Here is a 22,757-nt window from a genome sequence, read left to right as displayed (position 1 = left end):
CATCAGTGCATGAGGACTTTATGTACTTAACTCTTTTCATCATAATTGTATAAGTAGCCTTTGTATCAAGGGAAAGCCAGACTCAGAAACTAAGAACATCACAACAATTTCTCTTCTAACAATGTCCTTGATATAGAATACTTTATTATTTCCTTAAAAATGAAGTCTCTTTATTGTTTGGCAGAGCATTTATTCTTTAAAGAACCAATATTTTGCACACAAAAACAAAGGTCTCAGTAATCCTTTGTGATCAATGTTAAGTCGAGTAATATCATTTTAAAAGAAAAAGAAATCTGAAACAGTGCTCTAAAATAATTATGCGTGGATCCAGGCATAGTTTTTTTGCAATATTTTGATAATTGTTAGTTTATTTTTTCAGGACCATGGTTCTAACATGATTGCAGAGGTTTGCAGGAATTATAAAGAGCTATTGAGAACTGCTCCACTCTAAGCAGTTCTATTTTTGCTCTGCTACACCAGGTTTTATTTTTTCTCTGGTATCCAGATCCCTCTCCTTCTCTAACCCTTCCTTTAAATAGGTTCCTTCGTGTTTTTACCCACAGCGACACTTAGTGGTAGCAGGATTCAGTAACACGATGGCCAGCTAATCCATAGTGCAATACCACAGAGTTGGATCTACACCCCTGGTCTTGGTCTGCTCATTTGTTAGCACTAGGTTGTTAAATTCCCTACTGTATGATTTTCTTCTACCCGCAGAGGGGAAGAATTTAACGTTGTGCCTAGAAAGTACATTGGGATTTAGATACTCATTGTTTACTGTTCTTTTGGGGCATGACTCCAGATTGAACTCTGGTACTTTGAATGCGATAATATTTGCTAACTATTCTTTGCTGCTATTTGATGGGTCAATACACGTTCCCGAAACTGACAGTGAAGTGTGCACTGTGGAGGGTTGATCACCAAACTATAAGATAAAAGGTCATGAATTTTAAATAATTCTAACTTCCTAGTGACAGACCTATGTCTCCACAAATAACATTTCAGAATCAGCAGAATGTCCTTTTCAATAAGCTTTTTTTTTACATGAACTTTTATTTTAAAATTCATTTGACTTTAGCAGAAGAGTGGATCACCTGTATCTTTCTGTGTGCGCATGCATTTGTAAATGCTTCCAAAAAGCCATCTTTATGCGGGAATATTTTCCATGATTTCATACTCAGCATCTTATCTTTCTAACAACAACATTTCCAAAAAACAAAAACACAAATGCCATTGAATTTTCTTAAGTAAAATTAATTGTATGCTATGGAAAAAATGCAAAAACCAATATATAGCTTAAATATCATCAGAGCAGTCAAGCACAATTAGGCCTCAGCTTATGCCTGTTCTTTACATACATGAATAAAATTAAGCACGTACAAGTTCTACCGCTAGCCTGTTGGGTGATCTTGGCCAAGACACTTTCCCCTCTCTGCCTTAGTTTCCCCATAAACTGAGGAATCCTGCAAAATGGGGATAATGATACTGACCACCTTTTGAGCTCCAAAGATGAAAAGCTGTACATAAGAGCTAGGTATTATTATTATTTATCATTATTAAGTCTTTGAGGATTCAGATCTTAGACAATTAAACACACTTTGTTCAACAGGTTAGTGGCCTGTTGTGAACGTGACTATACTGTGTGTTCTGACAGGAACCCAGAGTGCTCTTGATCTTGCTTTTTAAACATGATTAGTCTGCCAACGGTATTCAATCTGGGTACACTCAAAGGGCCCTAAAATGTACAAGGCCACCTCACATTGGTGATGTGCAAAAAAGCATAGTGTGGCTTGCTCAGAGACTTATGATTTACATAATCTGGACATATTATGAGCCTGTAAGGGGCCTATTTGTTGCATCATGGTGGAGGAAATGGAGTCACATCTCTTACCAAGTGGGACGTGGCAGGAAGCAAGTAATGTTTTTGTGCCTGAGCAAATCTTCAGTGGAGAGCAGCCCTTGGAAACAACATTTTTTTTGCAAATAATTAATGTAGTTCTTATCAGCTTTGGAAGTATAGACAGGACATGACTTGCATGTTTTGATGGCAACGCACTGGGTTAACTTAGTTAAAAATAAAAAACCCCAAAACCTGGATTTCATTTTCTCATTGAGTTTAGCAAATGTCACATATAATTTTACTTGATGAATGACTGCGTATAAGATGAGCCTGAACTTTACTGATGTATCTGAACAACCGCAAAGGCTGTGGAAGTTAAATATCCAGAACAGAATATCATGTCTTTCCCCTCACTCTATTGCGGTCTGGAACAAAACCCTGGATCCTAAGATCCTGGACATGGAGAAGTTCAGATCCAGAACTGAACTTGGTGGTTTGGGTCTATTTTTAGTCTGAATTTGAAACCAGCCTTCATTTTAGGTGAATCTCTAATGGTAAAAATACAGTTCCCAAACCCACCAGATGACATATGCAGATTCTGATTAACATGTTAGCATACGATAATGTTCTCCATTAGCTATGAATGTTAATGTGCATATCCATCTGTCATATTTTACAGGAGAAGCTTCACTTATTTCAGTAGCTGAAAGGAAACAGAATGCTGCCTTTGCGGGGAGCATGACTTACAGTGCCTCTGGTGGGACTAGGGCTGCCAATCCATTGCCACTCTGACTGGCCAGCATTTTGTTGTGGGCATGATTGGCAGATTCACAGTCAGATGGATTTGTGGATGTGGTGTGTTATGGAGGCTGGGAGTTAGGGGGCGGGAGAAAAAAAGCAGTCAGCAAGGGGCTGGAAGACTACTACCAACGTACTGAGATTTTTCCCATTGATATTTCCTTTTGAGTCAGGTCTGTAAGTGTGAGGTTTATTGGTCCAGGGCATGGGCTGGAGAAATGAGGCTATTAGGTCTGGTTTTCAGTGCCTGTTTAGAAGTGTTCTACATTGAGTTGAGTTGGTTCTCTTGGTTACACAGGTTAGCAGTGATCACCCTGCTAGGCTCTGGAAGAAGTTCCTCTTCAAAGGAAATTGGTGAAATTGTCATGGTTAGGGTCAGGAGTCTTCCTCTGCACTACCATGGGTTAACAGACGTGATCTTGGGTGCCTCCAACTTTTGAGACTGTCGGGTTTTCTTTTAATATGGGGAAACCTTAAAGGAGTCTGATTTTTAGAGAGTGGATACTTTCATAAAAACAGGGATCTAGAAGGTATCTCAAGAACTTGGGCACCCTGAATTCACTAGTCACTTGAGAAAATATAGGCCTTTGTTTGCTAGACATGAGACCACAAAACAAAATCTGCTGTTTTTGAAATAAGCTAAACTCTGTGAAAGAGGATTCCAGACAATTGGATGCTAAGTTCTGATAACATTTTACCCATGGTAAGGTACCTCAGACTCCATTCTAGTTTAGCATATCAGCGGGTGTGTGGAAAGGGCAACTCTTCTAGAAGTGGTATAACTCTCTCCTAAAAACACAAGCTACAAACAAGTGCATACTTATTTAATGAATGTCTGTTTGCATTATGATTGAGCCAGTCATACTGGAGAATGGATACAGTGCGCAAGTCAGCATATCATTTCTCACCCCCACTGCCCCCCCTTTTGCTACCACGCTTGCTAAATGTACGTTAATACTCCTCTTGTCTTGTGTTCTCACTTTTCTTGCAGTCGCTGTGAGCGCTTGCCTTGTAATGAAAATAAGGAGTGCCAGAGCCTGCCTTTGAGAATAACCTCCTATCACCTCTCTTTTCCTACCAACATTCAAGTACCTACCGACATTTTCCGCATGGGCCCTTCCAATGCTGTCCCTGGGGATAAAATTCTGCTGTCCATCATCAGCGGGAACGAGGAGGGTTTTTTCACCACAAAAAAAGTGAACAACTACAGTGGTATTGTGGTCATGAAGCAGCAAATCACAGAGCCCAGAGACCTTCTTCTGACCATTCAAATGCAACTTTTCCGCCATGGAACTGTCAGCACATTTATTGCCAAACTTTTTGTCTTTGTTTCTGCACAGCTTTGATCCCTAACATGCAGGCATCAGCTATTTTTTCCCTCTGGCAGTGGCTTTTTATTTTTTTCTTCAATTTTAATAAAGTTTTAATGTCAATTCATCTATTGCATGCTGCACGTACAATTTATTTATCATTGTTACAGTTCTCCACTTTTCTCCATCACTTCTCAACGTGGGCAGTGTTTCTTATATATGGCATATATCATTATATAAGGGGCAAAATAGAGGTTCCTAGGGGACCTTCAGTGCAATTTCTACCCACAAAGGATTGAGGACATAGATAGCTTTTGTACAGCAGTGCAACTAGAACTTTTCTGAAGATGCACAGACTGATACATCTGGTTTCAGAACTCACCGGTGATTTGGGGTGCATCTGTGTTAAGGCTGCCCAAACTGGAACATCTTTAAGGCATCCGATTTTCAGAGAGTAGGTGGCTAACATGTTTTGAAACTCAAAACCCTTTAAGGTGTCTCAAGTTATGCACTCAAAAACGGAGTTGCTTTTGAAAATTTAGGACTTCATTCCCAGCTGATATAAATCAGCATAGCTCTGTTGAAGCCAATGAGTCTGATTTACACCAGCTGAGACTCCGACCCTTAGTTTTTAAGTATAATACAAAAGTGAACCCCCCTAAATGAAAGGTTTCAAGGCTGTTTCATCCTTTCACACATGGAACGTCCATTCAAGTCAAAACTAATGGTAGGAAAACAGCAACAATCTCATAAGTGCATTTCGTTAGTAGCAAACAGTGAGCACCTCCCTACTCAAGTGGTAATATTCTGAAGTTTCTCTAGAGAAAAAAATGAAAAGATGTTTTGTTGGGTTCCATATCAATTTTCTCTCTCTCTGGCTTCCAGATCAAAGCTGATAACATTACAAGTGTAAAGAGGTTTTTTTGTTTTCCCTTGCTAGAAACTCTGAAAAGCAAACCTGGATTCTGAAGGTCAAATCTGGTTCCTATTCAGTTCTGTATGATCACCAATAATGAAGAGGATGCAACAGGAACTCATTTAGCAATTCTACTAGTGCATGAACCAGCAGGGACGCTAGTTCATTCTCCAGTCATTGTACTGACTCTGCAGAGCTAGCCAGAATAAAACATTAAACGTACAGACCTGGGGGCATTGTCCACATATTTTAACATGAATGCTCAGTCATGGCCTCGCATTATCCCTGTCCTATCTAGATTGCTCCTGCCAGGAATAATCTGTGTGAGCATAAAATAACCCATTGTCACGTAAATACACACACCACAGATCAGCAGTAGGAAAAGAACTTGGAACCCCCAGTAGCAGTGTCACAAGCCTTGACCAACTGAGCTGAAGAAGTAACTATTACATGTAAGTTATAGACTTATATCCCCAATGTGAGCCAGTGACGAGATGAATGCATGATCACAACATTTAGCCAGTGTATTGCATGCTTCCTTAAGTAAAGCTTATCCCAAGCAGCTCACAGATGATCAAGTTCCATCGGGTGTGCCAATTTGTAATGATCCTGTCACCACATACTTATAAAGGTACCAGGGGCTACCAGTAGGGATAGAATCAAAACATTACATACTGAAATCACTAGCCTGTATTACTTAAGCTAAAGGAGTTTCTAATCCCACTGATAATATATGGCATCTACGTGTATGTGGTTACAAGTTCATTACCTGGTCTGCTCCCCATGAGGCCAGTGTCAACTTGACTAGAGACATAAAAATAAGATTGGTTTTGCAGCATTAATGTATACTCATTTGGGAGGGAAATCAGAACAGTGCAAGAATCTGGCCCAAAGTACTCTAAAATGCTATCATTTTATTGTGTGTGCGTCTTGAGCAAGTAATTTAAGAACACAGAGCCCACATCTTATGATATTAGACAAAAGCTTTCCTTCTTAAGTTTGAGACTTTTAAGTATATATAATTATATAGCACCATTGAATTTCTAGGTAAGACAATTAAACAATGTAAAGAAAAATGACAACACAAAAAAAAAGGAAAATATTCAAGGGAGCATTATTTACAAAATAATCAGAGCAACTGGATTTTTCTTTATTTTTCCTTTATATTTGAGCAAGCGTTAAGGAAGTAGCAGATAGCTCTGGAGCTGAGATTTGTGATAAAGGCAATCCAAAAGGAAGGAAACAATTTGAAGGAGCAAACATCTTGGCACACAGGATGGAGTCTGTTCCAGACTTAATGGCCACTGTGGAAAGAGGCACAAGTAGGAGAGGAACACACACAGTGTTTAGCAAAGTGTAAGATTGAGTGCAGGAGGAGTATGAGAAGGAAATAAACTGAAGGTAGTTGGAGCCGTGTGCAGCTTTGAAGGTGAAGATAAGGAGTCTGAACTAGGTCCCGAAAGAAGTTGTCCCAAAAGGGACCTGAGGACAGAGATGGTGTGGTTGGATCAATAGAAGAGGATGGTGGTGTTGGCAGCTGTAGTTGGGATATGCTATGGAAGTTAGCAGAGCCATGAGAAGAATGGAGGTCAGAGAAGAGAATGTTAAGGTAGCCAAGGTGTGAGAGAACTAAAGTATGAACCTGAGTTTTAGCAAGGGGGACAGAGAAAAGGGGGAAGCAGCCACTTAGAGCCACAGAACAATAGGGTTAGAAGGGACCGCAAAGGTCATCTAGTCCAATCCTTTGCCAAGGTGCAGGATTTGTTGTGTCTAAACCATCCAGCCACCTTTTGAAAACCTGCAGAACAGGAGATTCTATGACCACCCTAGGCAATCTGTTCCATTGTCCTAGTGTTCTTACAGTTAGGAAGTTTTTCCTGAGATTTAATCTAAAGCTACTATGCTGTAGTTTGAACCCATTGCCTCTGGCAAGAGAGAACAACTTTTCTCCATTTTTTTATGGGAGCCTTTGAAGTATTTGAAGATCACGTCCCCCCTTAATCTCCTTTTCCAAACTGAATTTACACGGTTCCTTCAGCCTTTGCTCAGAAGGCTTGCATTCCATCTCTGATCGTCTTTGTTGCTTGCTCTGCATCCTTTCCAGTTTCTCTACATCCTTTCTATACGTTCATGACCAAAATTGGACACAGTAGTCCAGCTGAGGCCTAACCAGCACCGAGCAGAGCGGTACTATCCCCTCCTATGACTTGCATGCTATGCTTGTGTTAATGCATCCCAAAATTGCATTTGCTTTTCTGCAACAAGTGCAGAGAGAAATTGAGACCTTCATAGATTCTCAGGCCAGAAGGAACCACTGTGGTCATCTAATATTACTTCCTGCCTAACCCAGTCCATAAAATTTCCCCAAACTAATCTGTGTTTGAACCAGAGTATATCTTTTGGGGAAAATTAGTCAATTTTGATTTAAAAATTGCCAGTGATTGAGAATCCAACACAACCTTTGGTAAATTTGTTCCATTGGTTAATTACCTTCATTGTGAAAAATTTACTCCTTATGTTGTTGGAAGTAAAGCCAAACTGACTTAGTTACTGTGATTCCAACCATGCAGGTCTCTGAGGGAAAAGACCATCTATATATATTATGTAATAGAAACCTCTAAAAATTACCTGATATAGCCTTTTCACCCACTATCATGATTTAAGATCCGATATCTCCTTTTCCAAGCCTAGATACAACTGTTGTGCCTCCTTGGAAGTCTGGGAATTATTTCTCTCTTGTTCTAATCAGGTGTGATAACTAGCCCTGGTGAACACTATCTTATTTTAAAATTGGCATTGGTCTAATCCTGTATGATCAGTGTAATTTTGAGAGGGGAAAAAGAAGTAAGCATTTTTCTGGTAGTTAACTATTTTTCTTATCTGATCACATGATATCATGTTATGTGTGTGTGCATGTGAGAGGGAGTGAGTTGTGGATCCATGTGCACTAATTTCTGAATATAATATATTTTTCATATTCTTAAATTTCCCTAAAAAGAGGAAAAATTTCCCTAAAAAGAGAGGGAAAAAACGTTCCTAGTGTGTGTGTGTAGGGGGGCGGGGTTTGCCCTACTCCTTGTTCCATTTGTGATGTTTGCTAAAATGGGCTGATTTAGTTTGGGGACCAAATTGTATAATTTAGCAGACCCTTATTCTGAAATCAACAGTGTCGAATATCTGGAAGTTCCTTCTTTTCAATGTAGAAGATAAACAGTTTGTGACAAGTTCAAGAGTAAGGATATAGGATTTGTCATATTGGGTCAGACCACTGTTTCATCACGTCCAGAATTAACATTCAAAAGTGGGCCAATGTTTCAAGCAGATGGAACCTCCACCCTACCCTATCACATATCTAGGAAAATCTTCCATGTTGAACGTGGGTAGGAGATGGGAAATGGGAATTCCTTCTTAACCAGTGTAGCGATAATCCTAAAGCATGAATCTTAATTAAAAATAATGGGCTGGATCATCAACTGGTGTAAATCAACGTAGCTCCACTGACTTTAGTTGGGCTGTATCAATTTATATCTGTAGAGCATATAGTTTCCTTAATATTGCATATTATTTTCTTTTATGAGTGTTTTTTGCTTTACACACAATCATCATGTGCAACGTTGTTTGCTTTAATGAGTAAGCATGGGAAGAATTTGAAAAGAACAGGCATATTTTGTTTTTGATGGTATCAGACAAAGTAAAGATTCAATTTTTATTTTTTTTCTCTTCTGTGTGAAGTTTTCCCTTTACATCTTTTAATCTCCCTCCCTCCAACTATAAATCCTGAGACTACAAACTTTTCTTTTCTGCTTGGAAATGTGAAGAAATCAGCAGGTCAAAGCTGAGATCGTTTGTAGGGCTTAGGGAAAGTCACATTGCAAGTCTCGGCACAATCCTTTTATCTTCAGGGAACACAGATGGGGTATTGTGTGAAGTTCTTGTATTATAAGTGACTTTAAATTCAATCTAGTTGGACAAAAGTGAGAAGTAGTTTAATTTGTAATAGACTTGCATGTAGGAATGAGCAGCTGGTGGTGATATAATATGAACTGACCCTTACCATTTCCCCAAACTCAAAATGAAACCTTTGGGATTTGGAATAATTTAATTAACCTTTCCCCTCCCTCACCCAATTTCCATTCCTCTCTGTTTTCCTCAATTTGGATGGAGAGCGGAGGTACAGAAAAGGCTGAAAGAAAGGCTCCTTTGGCTCTTGTGCTATAAATCATGTGAGAAAACCTGCCCTGATGATATTTCCTGCCAGATTTCTAGACCAGAGAAGTTTGTCTAAGCTTTGGATGAATGTCTAATACCAAAGTGAGCACTGTGTACCAGATGTTAAGATCATGTAATTCACTGTAGTTCTACTAAAGTCAATGAAGCTGATTTACACCAAGTGAGAATCTAGCCCTGAACTGATGGTCCTTTTGTGTTTGGATAGCTATCTTTCATGGGTATCTCTTATACTGGATTTCTCACATTGCAATTAGTAGGTCCTGAGGTTTAGAGATCCAGTCTTGAGGATTTCATGACTGCAACTCTCAGTCAAGCCAAATTATTCCAGAGTACTGTAGTTTGGATGATTTTCACCTGACTAAGAGTTTGAGGGGAATAATGAATACTTGTATCCATTGTAGCTTTTGGTTCCCCATCTTGCAAAACAAAGTAATTCATTTTCATGATTAATATTTAATCTTTTTGTTTTCCCTCATAGAGGCGGACTTGAAAAGACAGATACTATTCGCTGCATTAAGTCTTGCCGACCAAATGATATCAAGTGTATGGTAGATCCAGTCCACACAATTTCCCACACAGTCATTTCACTACCCACATTCAAAGAATTTACTAAACCTGAAGGTAAGTGTTCCTTGTTCCAGTTAATAGCCTATAACATTTAAAAAAAAAAAAAAAAACCACCTGGAAATCCTTGCTTAAAGCCAGAATAACTATCAGTGCAGTAAAATGTTTGCACAGTCCCAAATTCTATCATGTATTCCTTCATAATTATTTATTACTCTTTGTATTACCAGACAGCCTGGGAGCTCTAGTCATGGATCAGAAGTTTATACCTTTGTGGGGCAAAAAATCATTCTGAGCTCAAGCACACACAGTTTCTTATCTAGAATATTTGATCCTGAATTTTCATGTGCACTATGTCCACTGTGCACTGTTCTAGCTATGAAAAGGGGCATAGAGGTGGTTGTAAATGAAATTCATATTACTCTGCCAGAGCAGTTCAAAGTGGGCATAATATAAATGAGACTCCGGCCCCCTTTTTCTTTGTTCAAATTACAAGATTGGGTGAGTGGGGGTTAGATGTAAAAGGAAAGTGATCTTACCCATTTTCCAATGGTAAAATCTTCACCCCATTTAAGTCAATGGAAAACTATATTGACTTCAATGGGGCTCGGATTTCACCCTGAGTTTTACAAGAGCAAATCTGACTGGCACTTTTTCAGTCTAAATTGATGATTATTGACCTATTGGAAAAACGTTTTAAATTCCAGTTGAGATTTTTAACATTAAATAAACTAAGGAGGTCTGCAAGAGAGTGGCATGGGATTCAGAGCTTGTTGAGGGATATTTCAAAATCACCTATGTGATTAGGATCAAAGCCTCATTGAAAGCCAGGGGGCTTTGTGCACCCCAGTCATTTGGACCCTTTTGAAAAATCCTGCCTTCCATCTTTAGGCCATTGGCTGGATTTGAAAGTAAGTCAGTAATGACCAAGTCGTGTTAGTATCTGATGGCTGTTTGGTGAATTATGTGAAATGAATTGATGGTCTCTGTATGGTTGCTATTATAAAATGTTCTACATTGTGAAAATCATCACAGACTGGCATCTTTGCTGGCTTTCTTGTCGGAGAGGCCGATTCATCAAAAATGAATGAACACCTGAAGAGGGTGTTCCCTGCAATCCAGTCTTTGCACTTTGGTGGGGCCTATGAGAAAGTTTGTGCTGCTGTTGCTTGTGTGGTGCCTGTGGATTATCAGTCCTGCAGCTTTCTGAGCAGAACATTCACTTCCAGCCTTTAAAAATAATATTACAGACTAAAGGCCAAATTTTGATCTTTGAGTACAACTCTTGTTGCTTTCACTGGGAGGTACCTACAACTCCGTGGTGGAATTTTGCCATCAGTGCCATTCATGTGCGGGATGCACATTCAGTAACATTTTGTGAGATCAGGGCTTTCACTGCACTAATCTATATAGGAAACTTCAGGGCTCCTCGCTCACTTCCTGCCAGATGAGGTTTTTCTCCAAATGTGCCCGTATGTCTGATCTCAGTAAGAAGACCTGTACACAGTTGTTGGAGTTTCTCTTAGACCTCTGTAGCAGATTTAATCACTATGGAAGATCGCTATTTCTCCATGTCCGTTTTGTCACTTGTTTTCAGAACCTTGGTTACACAGGTGTCATCCCTAGGAGGCGCAGAGCCTTCTGGGGTTTCTCACTGTCTTGCACTGAGAGACTTTAGACCAGATTCAGTCACAGGAAAAGATTCTGGAAAAACTGAAGAATCATAAAACAAAATTGTCAGTCACAGCTCTCAAAGATGGGATTTTTTTTTTAAATTAATCTTCATGCCTTCATTTGAGATCAGCGAGCCAGAATCTCAGCCCTGGTACTGCTGCCTCAGGGGGAAGTATCAAGAGCTGCCTTAAAGGGGAAGCTGGGGGTTCACCCTCACAGAAATTCTGTGCTACCCACTCCTCAACCCTTCCGTTGAGGAGATAGGAGGGAATGTGTCCAGAGTGAGAGGGGGTGGGGCAGACTACATGACCTGCCTGATCCTTGGCTAGCACAGTGGTCCTCATGGGACTGCTGCAGCCACCATAACTTCTTAGTCCATACTAAAGGCTGCTGTGTTGCCACCAAAGGGAATCAGTTCAGGGGGTGATCTCCATTTGTTCTCAGCACACGTCATCAGTTTAGAGGGTCCTGGAGGCATTGCACTATCCTCAGTCCCTAGTGAAGGGAACAGTTCGTGGTTGTCTTGAGAAACCATGTTGAAGTGCTGATTGATATTTGGAGTGATCTTCTCAGACTCTGAAAGAACTCATGACTTTGACTGCAGGGCTTTTGACTGTGGTGGCTTAGGATAGTAAGCTAGGGAGAAATAGGGATCTCCTTAAGCACTCCTCCAGCCCCCACCAAAAAAGGGTACCTTGACTATTTTTAAATGTGCAAATTCAAAAAGAATATTTTACCAGTTTTGAAATAAAATGGCACATTATCTATTGCTTAACATAATTTATTTTGTAGACTGAGTATTGAGCTTAGCACATTAAATTGACTTCAAACTCTTTAACCCATTTCGTGATGCTTTTATTCACAGAGATTATTTTTCTTCGTGCCATAACACCTGTGTTACCAGACAACCAGGCAGATATCATATTTGACATAACAGAAGGAAATCTAAGGGATTCCTTTGATATCGTCAAGCGTTACATGGATGGCATGACAGTGGGTGAGTACAGTATTTTCTATGCACAGCACGTGTTCCTTTTCCTGTCAGTAATATCAGAAGATGTAGATCGAAAGGGGCAAAGGAGTATAACTCGGGGTAGCTTTCTAACTTGACTTTCAAGTCTATATCAGTTTAATATTCACCCTGTTTGGCCACATATGGTTCATCTGATCTGATTTTACAGACTTTCATTTGGCCTCAGCATAAATTTTGGGGAAATTTTAAATATAAATCAATTGAGAAATGAATCTAATTACAAATGTAAATTTTCATCTTTAAAATTGTCCTACCCCCATTATAATTCAAGCAGTTAGAAGTACACCATAGAAGATTTTAATGGTAACATTTCTCCAGTTGCTACTTCTGCTTTTTTTCTTCTTTTTCTTACTGACTCTACAGTTTAAATAGCATGGTAACAATTTTTGGTGAATAATTCATTTACATTGTAACTACGGGGTACTTCCCTGAAGCTGTAACTGTTTCAACATTGATTGGCAGGTTAAATTTGTTGTTTTTTTCCAACTTTGTAATTGTAAAACATATAAGTAGGCAGGGATTCCTTGCTGGCAGATTGTGCTGCTGTCTTTTGAGGTTCTGTCAGTTAGGCATATGTACGTAAATTCCTGCATCTGTTGCAATTTTCTGGCCTATCTTAGAGGGGTCCATAGAATCATTTGGTGTAGAAAGGACTTGTACATAGGACACAAAGAAACGCACAGGATCAGGTTACTCCCTGAAGCATGGGATTTGAAGCATGAGATTTGCTTTGCTTTGTCTTAGCATGTATATATGAAAACCAAGGAATATTTCCCCACAGTTATTTGTGTTTAACATGTATATTTTATACTCTCTCAGAGCTCAGATTTATGTATGTGCTTTTATGCTTGTGAAAGGATTCTCCTTCTGGATTGTGGGTAAAATCCTTTCTGTATTTTTTACGTATTGAAATGTTGATGTGAAGTAAAATGTTTTTATGGGGCACTGTATTTAGCCTGGTCTGTAGGTGGCACTGCTGTATTTCAGAAATGTGACAATACAGTAACAACAATGTCTAAGTTTATATTACTGCAGATAAAACGGTCATTAGGTTTCTGTCTCATTCTTTATCAAACAGAAATGTGCAGCTGAATACTGAGAGGTTTATAAGATTACAGATTTCAGGCATTGGTTTGATTCTTTAAAAAATACACAAACATGATCAAGATCACTCTGTAGCTAGGGATTGGGAGTGGCTGCTCACTACAAAAGCAATTTTCCCTCTCTTGGTATTGACACTTCCTCATCAATTATTGGGAGTGGACCACATCCACCCTGATTGAATTGGTCTTGTCACCACTGGTTCTCCACTTGTTAAGTAACTCCCTTCTCTTCATGTGCCAGTATATTTATGCTTGTATCTGTAATTTTCACTCCATGAATCAGAAGAAGTGGTTTTTTACCCACGAAAGCTTATGCCCAAATAAATCTGTGAGTCTTTAAGGTGCCACCGGACTCCTTGTTGTTTTTGTGGATTCAGACTAACATGGCTACCCCTCTGATACTCCGTAGCTACCGTAGTTTTCTTTCCCCACATTTGTTCTTGTCTGAAAAAATAATGCCATATATAGAAGTATGACTGGTCATGGCACTTGCCTGAAGGAAACTGTCCAGTTTTGAACAATAGGACATAAAGCAAATGGCACTTAACTAAATAAGCCAGATATATGTTTTGTAATGTACAGGAGAAGAAGGATGGTCTTGCACACAAATATAAGAATTGGTTGATCTAATTTACATACCCAGCTGTACAGGTGAATTCCTGACTGCATTTAACTTCTCTGCATCTCAAGTCCCCATGTGCAATATGGGGACAATAATATCTACTGACAGTACCTTGCAGAGGTGCTGAGGCTCAATGAATTCCTGTATGTAAAAGCACTTCGAGATTAATGCAGACAGTGCTACAGGAGTGCAAATATTGTCGTCATGTATTTAATTTTCTGGATAGATTAGGTTTGCATTGTTGAATGGCAAATCAGGGCCTGAACAGCAGGAGCGGGGCCTTGTTTTGCAAAATCCTACTTAAAAACAACAGTGAACTAAAATACCTCTTGTGGTGTCTGATCTATCTGTGCTTCCTTCAAACATTTTTCATAGGTCTCAAGTAGAAATGAGAGATGATCAGAACTCTAGTTCTAGCAAAAGAAATGATGAAAAGCAACCTGCCTGTAGCTCAGAGGGAAAATCCAACTGATCGTACATAGAGGGGTCGGGATTCAGGCCAGTAGTTTGTGTTGGTGAAATCAGGAACACAGACTGGTGCTGCTAGCTGCAACTCTGCTGCTCTTACCACTGTTGTATTATTATATTTGTTTGTTTTAATAGCTCCCAAAAGGGTGCTAGGAACCTTCCAAGACCCAGAAAAAGACATGACCCCTAACTCCAAGGAGTTTAGAAACCAATTTCAGACATGACACAACAAGGGAGGGGATGGTTTGCGTGTATATACAAGAGGAAGAAGGATAGGGACAACATCTGTAGAATTATGTAGTTATTCAGCAAAGGCTAGTGCTCGTGATGGTGCAAAGAATTTAAGTTTTCAGAGAGAAATATACTGCATGAATAAGCAGAAGTCTTAGTTGGCAAGTTTCAGTTTGTTGTAGGCTTTGCAGAAGAAGTGGGTCTACAGGAAGCATTTAAAAGAGGAGAAGGTAATAGCTTCATGGACCAGTTCAGGGAAGGTGCGGAAGAAAGCATGGAGATGGTTGGACTTGTGGGTGGATTGGTGGGGAGGGTGATACAATAAGACACAAAGTCAGATAAGTAGGGAAGAAAAGATTTATGTAGAGCCAAGAAGGCAATGAGACAAAACCTGAACTTGGTGCCATGGAGAAGATGGGTGGGGGGAAGGGGGGACTTGATCAGGTTGACAGGCCAAGAAAACTATCTTGGTGGCAATGTTTTGCGTGAATAGGATGGAGGCTGATGTGGGTGTCACATAGGTCAGAAGAAGAAAGCTACCAGATATTTGCTTGGGGATGGTGCTTGGGGTATGCTGCAGACCCCCAGGGTCTGATTTGGATATGGATAGAGACCTTTTTAATGTTTTTCATGAAATAAATACTACTGGAAATTGTGTGATTATAGGAGACTTTAACTTGCCAGATATAGATTGGAGGACAAATGCTACTAATAATAGTAGGGCCCAGATTTTCCTGGATGTGATAGCTGACAACAACTATCACAGTGGTTGAACCAGCAAGAGGTGAGGCCATTTTAGATTTGGTATTGGTGAATAGTGAGGACCTGATAGAAGAACTGGTTGTAGGGGACAACCTTGGTTTGTGTGATCATGAGCAAATTCAGTTTAATTTAAACTAAATGGAAAGATAAACACAAATAGATCTGCAACTAGGATCCTTGATTTCAAAAGGGCAAACTTTAAAAAATTAAGGGAATTAGTTAGGGAAGTGGACTGGATTGAAGAACTCAAGGATCTGAATGTGGAGGAGGCTTGGAATTACTTTAAGTCAAAGTTGCAGAAATTATCTGAAGCCTGCATCCCAAGCAAGGGGAAAAATTTGTAGGGAAGGGTTGCACACCAAGCTGGATAAGCAAGCATTTTAAACAGGTGATTAAGAGAAAGCAGAAAGCCTACAAGGAATGGAAGATGGGATAGATAGGCAAGAAAACTACCTCTTGGAGGTCAGAAAGTGCCTGGACAAAATGAGAACTGCCAAAAGCCAAGCAGAACTGGACCTTGCAAAGGGAATTAAAACCAATAGTTAAAGGTTCTTTAGCCATATAAATAAAAAGAAAACAAGGAAAGAAGAAGTGGGACCACTAAGCACCGAGGATGGGGTAGAGATTAAAGATAATCTAGGCATGACCCAACACCTAAACAAATACTTTGCCTCAGTTTTTAATAAGGCTAACAAGGAGCTTAGGGACAGTGGCAGGGTGGCCAATGGTAATGAGGATACGGAAGTAGAAATGACCACATCCAAGGTGGAAGTCAAATTCAAACAGTTTATAATGGGATTAAATTGGAGGGGCTCAGATAATCTCCATCCAAGAATATTAAAGGAACTAGCACATGAAATTGCAAGCCCAATAGCAAAGATTTTTAATGAATCTGCAAACTGGGGAATTAAACCCTATGCCTGGAAAATTGCTAATATAATACCTATTTTTAAGAAAGGGGGAAAAACGTGATCCAGGAAACTATAAGACCATTGGTTTTACCTCAACTGTAAGCAAGGTCTTGGAACAAATTTTGAAAGGGAAAGTAGCTAAGGACACATTGATGAATGGTAATTGGGATAAAATACAACATGGTTTTACAAAAGGTAGATCATGCCAGACCAACCTGATCTCCTTCTTTGAGAAGATAACTGATTTTTTAAACAAAGGAAATGCAGTAGATCTAATCTACCTGGATTTCAGTAAGGCATTTGATACAGATCTGCATGGGAAATTATTAGTTACATTGGAGAAAATGGGGAATAATATGAGAATTGAAAGGTGGATAAGGAACTGGTTAAAGGGAAGAGGACAACGGGTCATACTGAAAGGTGAGCTGTCAGGCTGGAGGGAGGTTTCAGTGGAGTTCTCCAGCGACCAACCTTATTTAACATTTTCATTAATAGCCTTGGCACAAAAAGAAGGTGTGTGTTAATAAAATTGGCAGATGACACAAAGCTGGGAGATATTGCCAATAGGGAAGGGAGGAGGACTGGAATATCATACAAGATGATCTGGATGACCTTTAAACTGGAGTAATAGAAATGGGATGAAATTTAATAGTGCAAACTGCAAGGTCATGCACTTAGGGAGTAACAACAAGAAGTTTTGCTATAAGCTGGGGGCTTGTCAGTTAGACGTGACAAGAGGAGGAGAAAGACCTGGGTGTATTGGTTTATCACAGGATGACTATGAGCCACAAATATGATGCAGCTGTTTTAAAAAAAAAAAAAAGAAAGGCAAACACAGCCCTGGGATGCATCAGGCAAGATATTTCCAATAGAGACAGGGAAGTGTTAGTACCTTTATACAAGGGACTGGTGAGACCTCATCTGGAATACTACAGTTCTGGTCTCCCATGTTTATGGAAGATGAACTCAAACTAGAACAGGTGCAGAGAGAACTCCTAGGATGATCTACCTTATGAGAGCAGACTCAAAGAGCCTTGACTTTTTTAGCATAACCCAAAGAAGGCTGAGGGGAGATAGCATTGCTCTCTATAAATGCATCAGAGGGATAAATACCAGGGAGGGAGAGGAGTTATTTAAGTGAAGCACCAGTTTGGACACAAGAACAAATGGAGATAAACTGGCCATCAGCAAGTTTAGACTTGAAATTAGATGAAGGTTTCTAGCTATCAGAGGAGTGACGTTCTGGAACAGCCTTCCAAGGGGAGCAGTGAGGGCAAAAAACCTAACTGGCGTCAAGACTGAGCTTGATAAGTTTATGGAGGGGATGGTATGATGGGACTACCTACAATGGCATCATTGGCATGTAGCTGATCTGCAACAGCTAGCAGCAAGTATCCCTACCAGCCGATGATGGGACATTAGATGGGGAGGATTCTGAGTTACTACAGATAATTCTTTCCAGGGTATCTGGCTGGTGGGCCTTGCCCACATGCTCATGGACTAACTGATTTGCCATATTTGGGGTCAGGAAGGCATTTTCTCCCAAGTCAGATTGGCAGAGACTATAAGGGGTTTTCTCCTTCCTCTGCTGCATGGGTAACTTGCAAATTTAAATTAGTATAAATGGTGGATTCTCTGTAACTTGAAGTCTTTAAATCAAGATTTGAGGACTTCAGTAACTCAGTCAGAGTTTATAGGTATCTTGCATGAATGGGTGGGCCAAGTTCTGTGGTCTGCAATGTGCCGGAGGTCAGACTAGATGATCATGATGGTCCTCTCTGGCCTTATAGCCTATTAGTTTATGAAGAGAATGTTACAGTAATCAAGATGTGAGATGATGATGACTTGCATGAGAGTACTGCCTGTATAAACAGAGCGAAAAGAATGGATCTCAAAAATGTTATTTAGGAAGATGTTGCTGCCTACTGGTTTTTGTATAGGGACAGGGAGGAGTTGATGTTGACCCCTAGGTTAAAGCCAGAGTTACAGGGGGGATGGTGATGGCAGAGACCTGGGGAATGAAGAGGGTTTGGGAGGAATGATCAGGTGTCCAGTTTTAGCTATTGTGAATTTAAGTTGACAGTAAAACACCCAGGAGAAGATGTCAGTGAGATTTAATGAGGTGCAGGACTGGGCAGAAGGACACCAGTTAGGGGGTAGGTTTGTGATTTGTCAGCATGTAGAGCTTAAGCTGTATGAATGAATGACAGTGCCTGGGTGCAGGATGTAGAGCGAGACAGAAAAGGAGACTAGAGAGGAAAGTGCCCTGAGGGACCTACCTCAAGGAATGTCTCAAGGAATGAAAGAGGGAGGAGGTGGGTCTACCTAAGGAGACACTGAAGGAACAACCAGAGAGGTAGGGTAAGAGTGATGAGAGGTCAATGGTGAAAAAGCCAAAGAAGGAGATGACATCAAGCAGGAAGCCACAATCCCTAGTATGAAAAGCAGTGGAGAGGCCAAAGGGGGTGAGTTTGAAGCACAGGCCCTGAAAATTGGCGAGGAGGAAGTTATCCAGACCCTGCTGAGAATAGTTTCAATGGCGTGGAAAGGAAGGAAGCCAGTTTGGAGGGATAGGTTCCTCAATATGCATAGACTTCCAGGCTAGTAGCAGAAAGACAATATCGTGCAGATAGTTGCTTCCAATATTATTACTCCGATTTATATTTGAAACAGATGCCAAGCATGCTATTTTTCTTACGAAAAATGCGGTGGGATTCCTAACACCAGGCACAGTTGGAACCTGAGTTTTGCACGGCATTCTGAAGAGAGTGCTAGCCATTCTAAATCATTTCTTAACAAGAGAGAGTGGGGAGGGGAAAGTATAGACCCACCTTGGGGGGGTTTTTAAAGCCTTTTACAGACTTTTTGCTGCATACCTCTTTAACCAGCTGTCAGTGAAAGATGAAGAATGCATTAATATCCTATTAATGCCTGAGGTCTTATCAGGTACTATAAAGCTCTTTCCTCAGCTACACATTTATTTTCTTAGCTATATATAATACCACCTGTAGTCAGCAAGGCTGGTAAATCTCAGGAAGGTTTTTTAAAGTCCTTAATGTACCTAAGAATAATGCTGTTTTGATATTTGTACTGTAAGATTTCATGCAAAACCAAGTATATTCTTGCATGTAAAATAAAAATGTTACTGCTGTTTGCAAAAGCTTTCCAGGAGGGCTCTCGATTAATTGCAGTTAACTCACATGATTAACTAAAAAAAATAATCGTGATTAAAAAAATGAATTGCGATTAATTGCAGTTTTAATCACACTGTTAAACAATAGAATATCAATTGAAATGAATTAAATATTTTGGATGGTTTTTTACATTTTCATATATATTGTATTCTATGTTGTAATTGAAATCAACGTGTGTATTATTTTTGATTACAAATATTTGCACTGTAAAAATAGTATTTTTCAATTCACCTCAGACAAGTACTGTAGTGCATTCTCTTTGTTGTGAAAGTGCAACTTACAAATGCTTGATTAGTCCAGGAACAGAGAATATCATGATACCTATAACATGAGCTCCTGTGTTTCATAAACAAAAGGTCTGATTCTCCTCTCACACCACTGTTACACCAATGTCACTCCATTGACCTCAATGGAGTTACTCCTGATTTACAGCACTATCCATATCTTGGCTTGACTGGCTCTTTCGCAAACTACTGTATTTCATGCTGTGTCTTTTGGACCATAATATAAAGAGTGACATTGTACAGCACTTATGGATATAACTAAACTCTGCACATACCAGTGTCATGATTACGCCCACATTATCAGCATTGCTAAATATACTTCTTTGGGACAGAGACTTTTAAAAAAAGACAAACTAAACAGAATAAGTGGCATAAAATATATTGTTTTTTGTGTGACTTGTTGAGAAGCCCTTTCTTAATATACTTGTAGTCCTATCACTTGCCAGACTTGTGGCTATAACTTTTCATATCTGCCCTACAAATCTGTGTGTGGTATAAAATTAAATTATATTCTATCACTGGAGTTGACTAATGAATGGAGCACTGAATGCAAAGAAAACCTGGGATCTGTTTTGAACTCTGCCACTGACCTGCCCTGTGCCCTTTGGCAAATCACTGTCTGCATTTCTATTTCCCTCCGACTGTTTCTCTCTCTCTCTCTCGACTCTTTGGATTGTAAGCACTTTGGGGCAGGGACTGTCTCATAAGATATGTGTTGTGTAGCACAATGGGACCCCAGTCTTGATTCAGGCAGCTTGGCACCCTTATTGTTGTTTGTAATACAAACAATAATCATCTTCCTTCAGCTCCTTTTCTTTGGCCAAATTGAGCCCAGGTGTAAGCAGGTTAATCTCTCATTGAAATCAAGGAGAGTTGGGCCAGGTATACTGGGAGATTAATTTGGCATTCTCTCTCTGGACACAATTACAAACAATTAATGAATAATAATAAATCTCCATCATAACTATAGTGTCACTAGCGTGATGCAACAATGAATGATGTCTTGCAATACAAAACTTCAGCAGTCCAGCCATCTATAACCAGCATATAAAGCAGTGATGTAATTAAACATTTTTAGAAGGGCTTATTCAGCCCTATATGAAAGAAGATACAGACCAGTTTTCACCCTTTCAGGTGGTATTTCTCTGTTCTCCTAGTTTTGCCTATTTCCATCCAGGCTTCCTTCCTTCACAGGAGCAGCTCCTCAGCAAAGAATCTCATTTTTGTATGCCAGACTGTCTTATCAATAGCTGCACTGTTGAGAAGAGGTTGCCTAGAAGTCATTTTGTAGGCTGGATGCTAGATTCATTATCTGAATCTGCCCTTTCAGACGATTGATGACTGCCCTACTCAGTAGTCAAAGGTTTCAGAGTAGCAGCCGTGTTAGTCTGTATCCGCAAAAAGAACAGGAGGACTTGTGGCACCTTAGTACTTGTGGCTAAAGCCCACTTCATCGGATGCATAGAATGGAACATATAGTAAGAAGAAATATATATATACGTACAGATAAGTTGGAAGTTGCCATACAAACTGTGAGTGGCTAATTAGTTAAGATGAGCTATTATCAGCAGGAGAAAAAAACTTTTGTAGTGATAATCAAGATGGCCCATTTAGACAGTTGACAAGAAGGTGTGAGGATACTTAACTTTAGGGAAATAGATTCAATATGTGTAATGACCCAGCCACTGCCAGTCTCTATTCAAACCCAAGTTAATGGTATCTAGTTTGCATATTAATTCAAGCTCAGCAGTTTCTTGTTAGTCTGTTTTTGACTCTGTTTTTTCTGTTGCAAAATTGCCACCCTTAAATCTTTTACTGAGTGGCCAGAGAGGTTGAAGTGTTCTCCTACCGGTTTTTGAATGCTATGATTCCTGATGTCAGATTTGTGTCCATTTATTCTTTTGCATCGAGACTGTCCAGTTTGGCCAATGTACATGGCAGAGGGGCATTGCTGGCACATGATGGCATATATCACATTGGTAGATGTGCAGGTGAACGAGCCTCTGATGGCGTGGCTAATGTGATTAGGTCCTATGATGGTGTAACTTGAATAAATATGTGGACAGAGTTGGCATTGGGCTTTGGTTCTATCCTCACAATTCTTGTCAACTGTCTAAATGGGCCATCTTGATTATCACTACAAAAGTTTTTTTCTCCTGCTGATAATAGGTCATTTTAACTAATTAGCCTCTCATAGTTTGTACGGCAACTTCCAACTTATCTGTACATATATATATTTCTTCTTACTATATGTTCCATTCTATGCATCTGACGAAGTGGGCTGTAGCCCACGAAAGCTTATGCTCTAATAAATGTGTTAGTCTCTAAGGTGCCACAAGTACTCCTGTTCTTTCAGTAGTCGAAGCATTTCCCCTGCACCCCCAAAATGTGTGAAGTTGGAGGGCTCTTCTGAAAACGAGCAAGAAAGTCAAGTAGGAGCTGAATTTTCATTGTCTATAAGAAAAATGGTGAGTGCACTTTTCTAGCAAGAATTATTTTCCTGCTCAAGCAAAATAATCTGTCTGATGCCAAGTTTCACTCCAGTGCATTGTACAGTAGCTAGTTAATGAAACATTCTTCATTGATCTATATCCCTCTCTGGCCCTCATATAGAAGATGTAACACACCACAAAAACATTAACACATGTCATCCTCTGTTAAGTTTTCATAAAACAACAAACAAATCAATCTTACTGTTGAAGATCTGTGAATTGCAATGGGAATTCAAAATCCTGCCTACTTGGGGAAAACTGAATGACTCAGGGAACTGATACTTAGCATCGGAGCTTTCACCACTGCTGTCGGTCACTGGATCAA

At 39.7% G+C, this 22,757-nt stretch overlaps 1 protein-coding gene across 2 annotated transcripts in view; it reads left to right on the top strand.

Moving 5' to 3' along the window:
• Positions 1-22,757, top strand: part of FBLN1 (fibulin 1) — a 104,517-nt gene that overhangs the window by 64,633 nt on the left and 17,127 nt on the right. Inside the window, exons 15-16 of one of the 2 annotated variants that reach the window (XM_084639030.1) lie at positions 9,573-9,715; positions 12,198-12,329. In XM_084639030.1, the coding sequence (XP_084495156.1) occupies positions 9,573-9,715; positions 12,198-12,329 (275 nt within the window). Of the gene's footprint in view, positions 1-3,629; positions 4,076-9,572; positions 9,716-12,197; positions 12,330-22,757 lie in introns of those variants that run through there. The other variant, XM_084639031.1, reaches the window with a different exon arrangement.

Source organism: Lepidochelys olivacea, assembly GCF_965140295.1.
Source record: "Lepidochelys olivacea isolate rLepOli2 genome assembly, chromosome: 1".
Taxonomy (NCBI): domain Eukaryota; kingdom Metazoa; phylum Chordata; order Testudines; family Cheloniidae; genus Lepidochelys; species Lepidochelys olivacea.
This window is presented reverse-complemented; position numbering and strand designations above follow the sequence as displayed.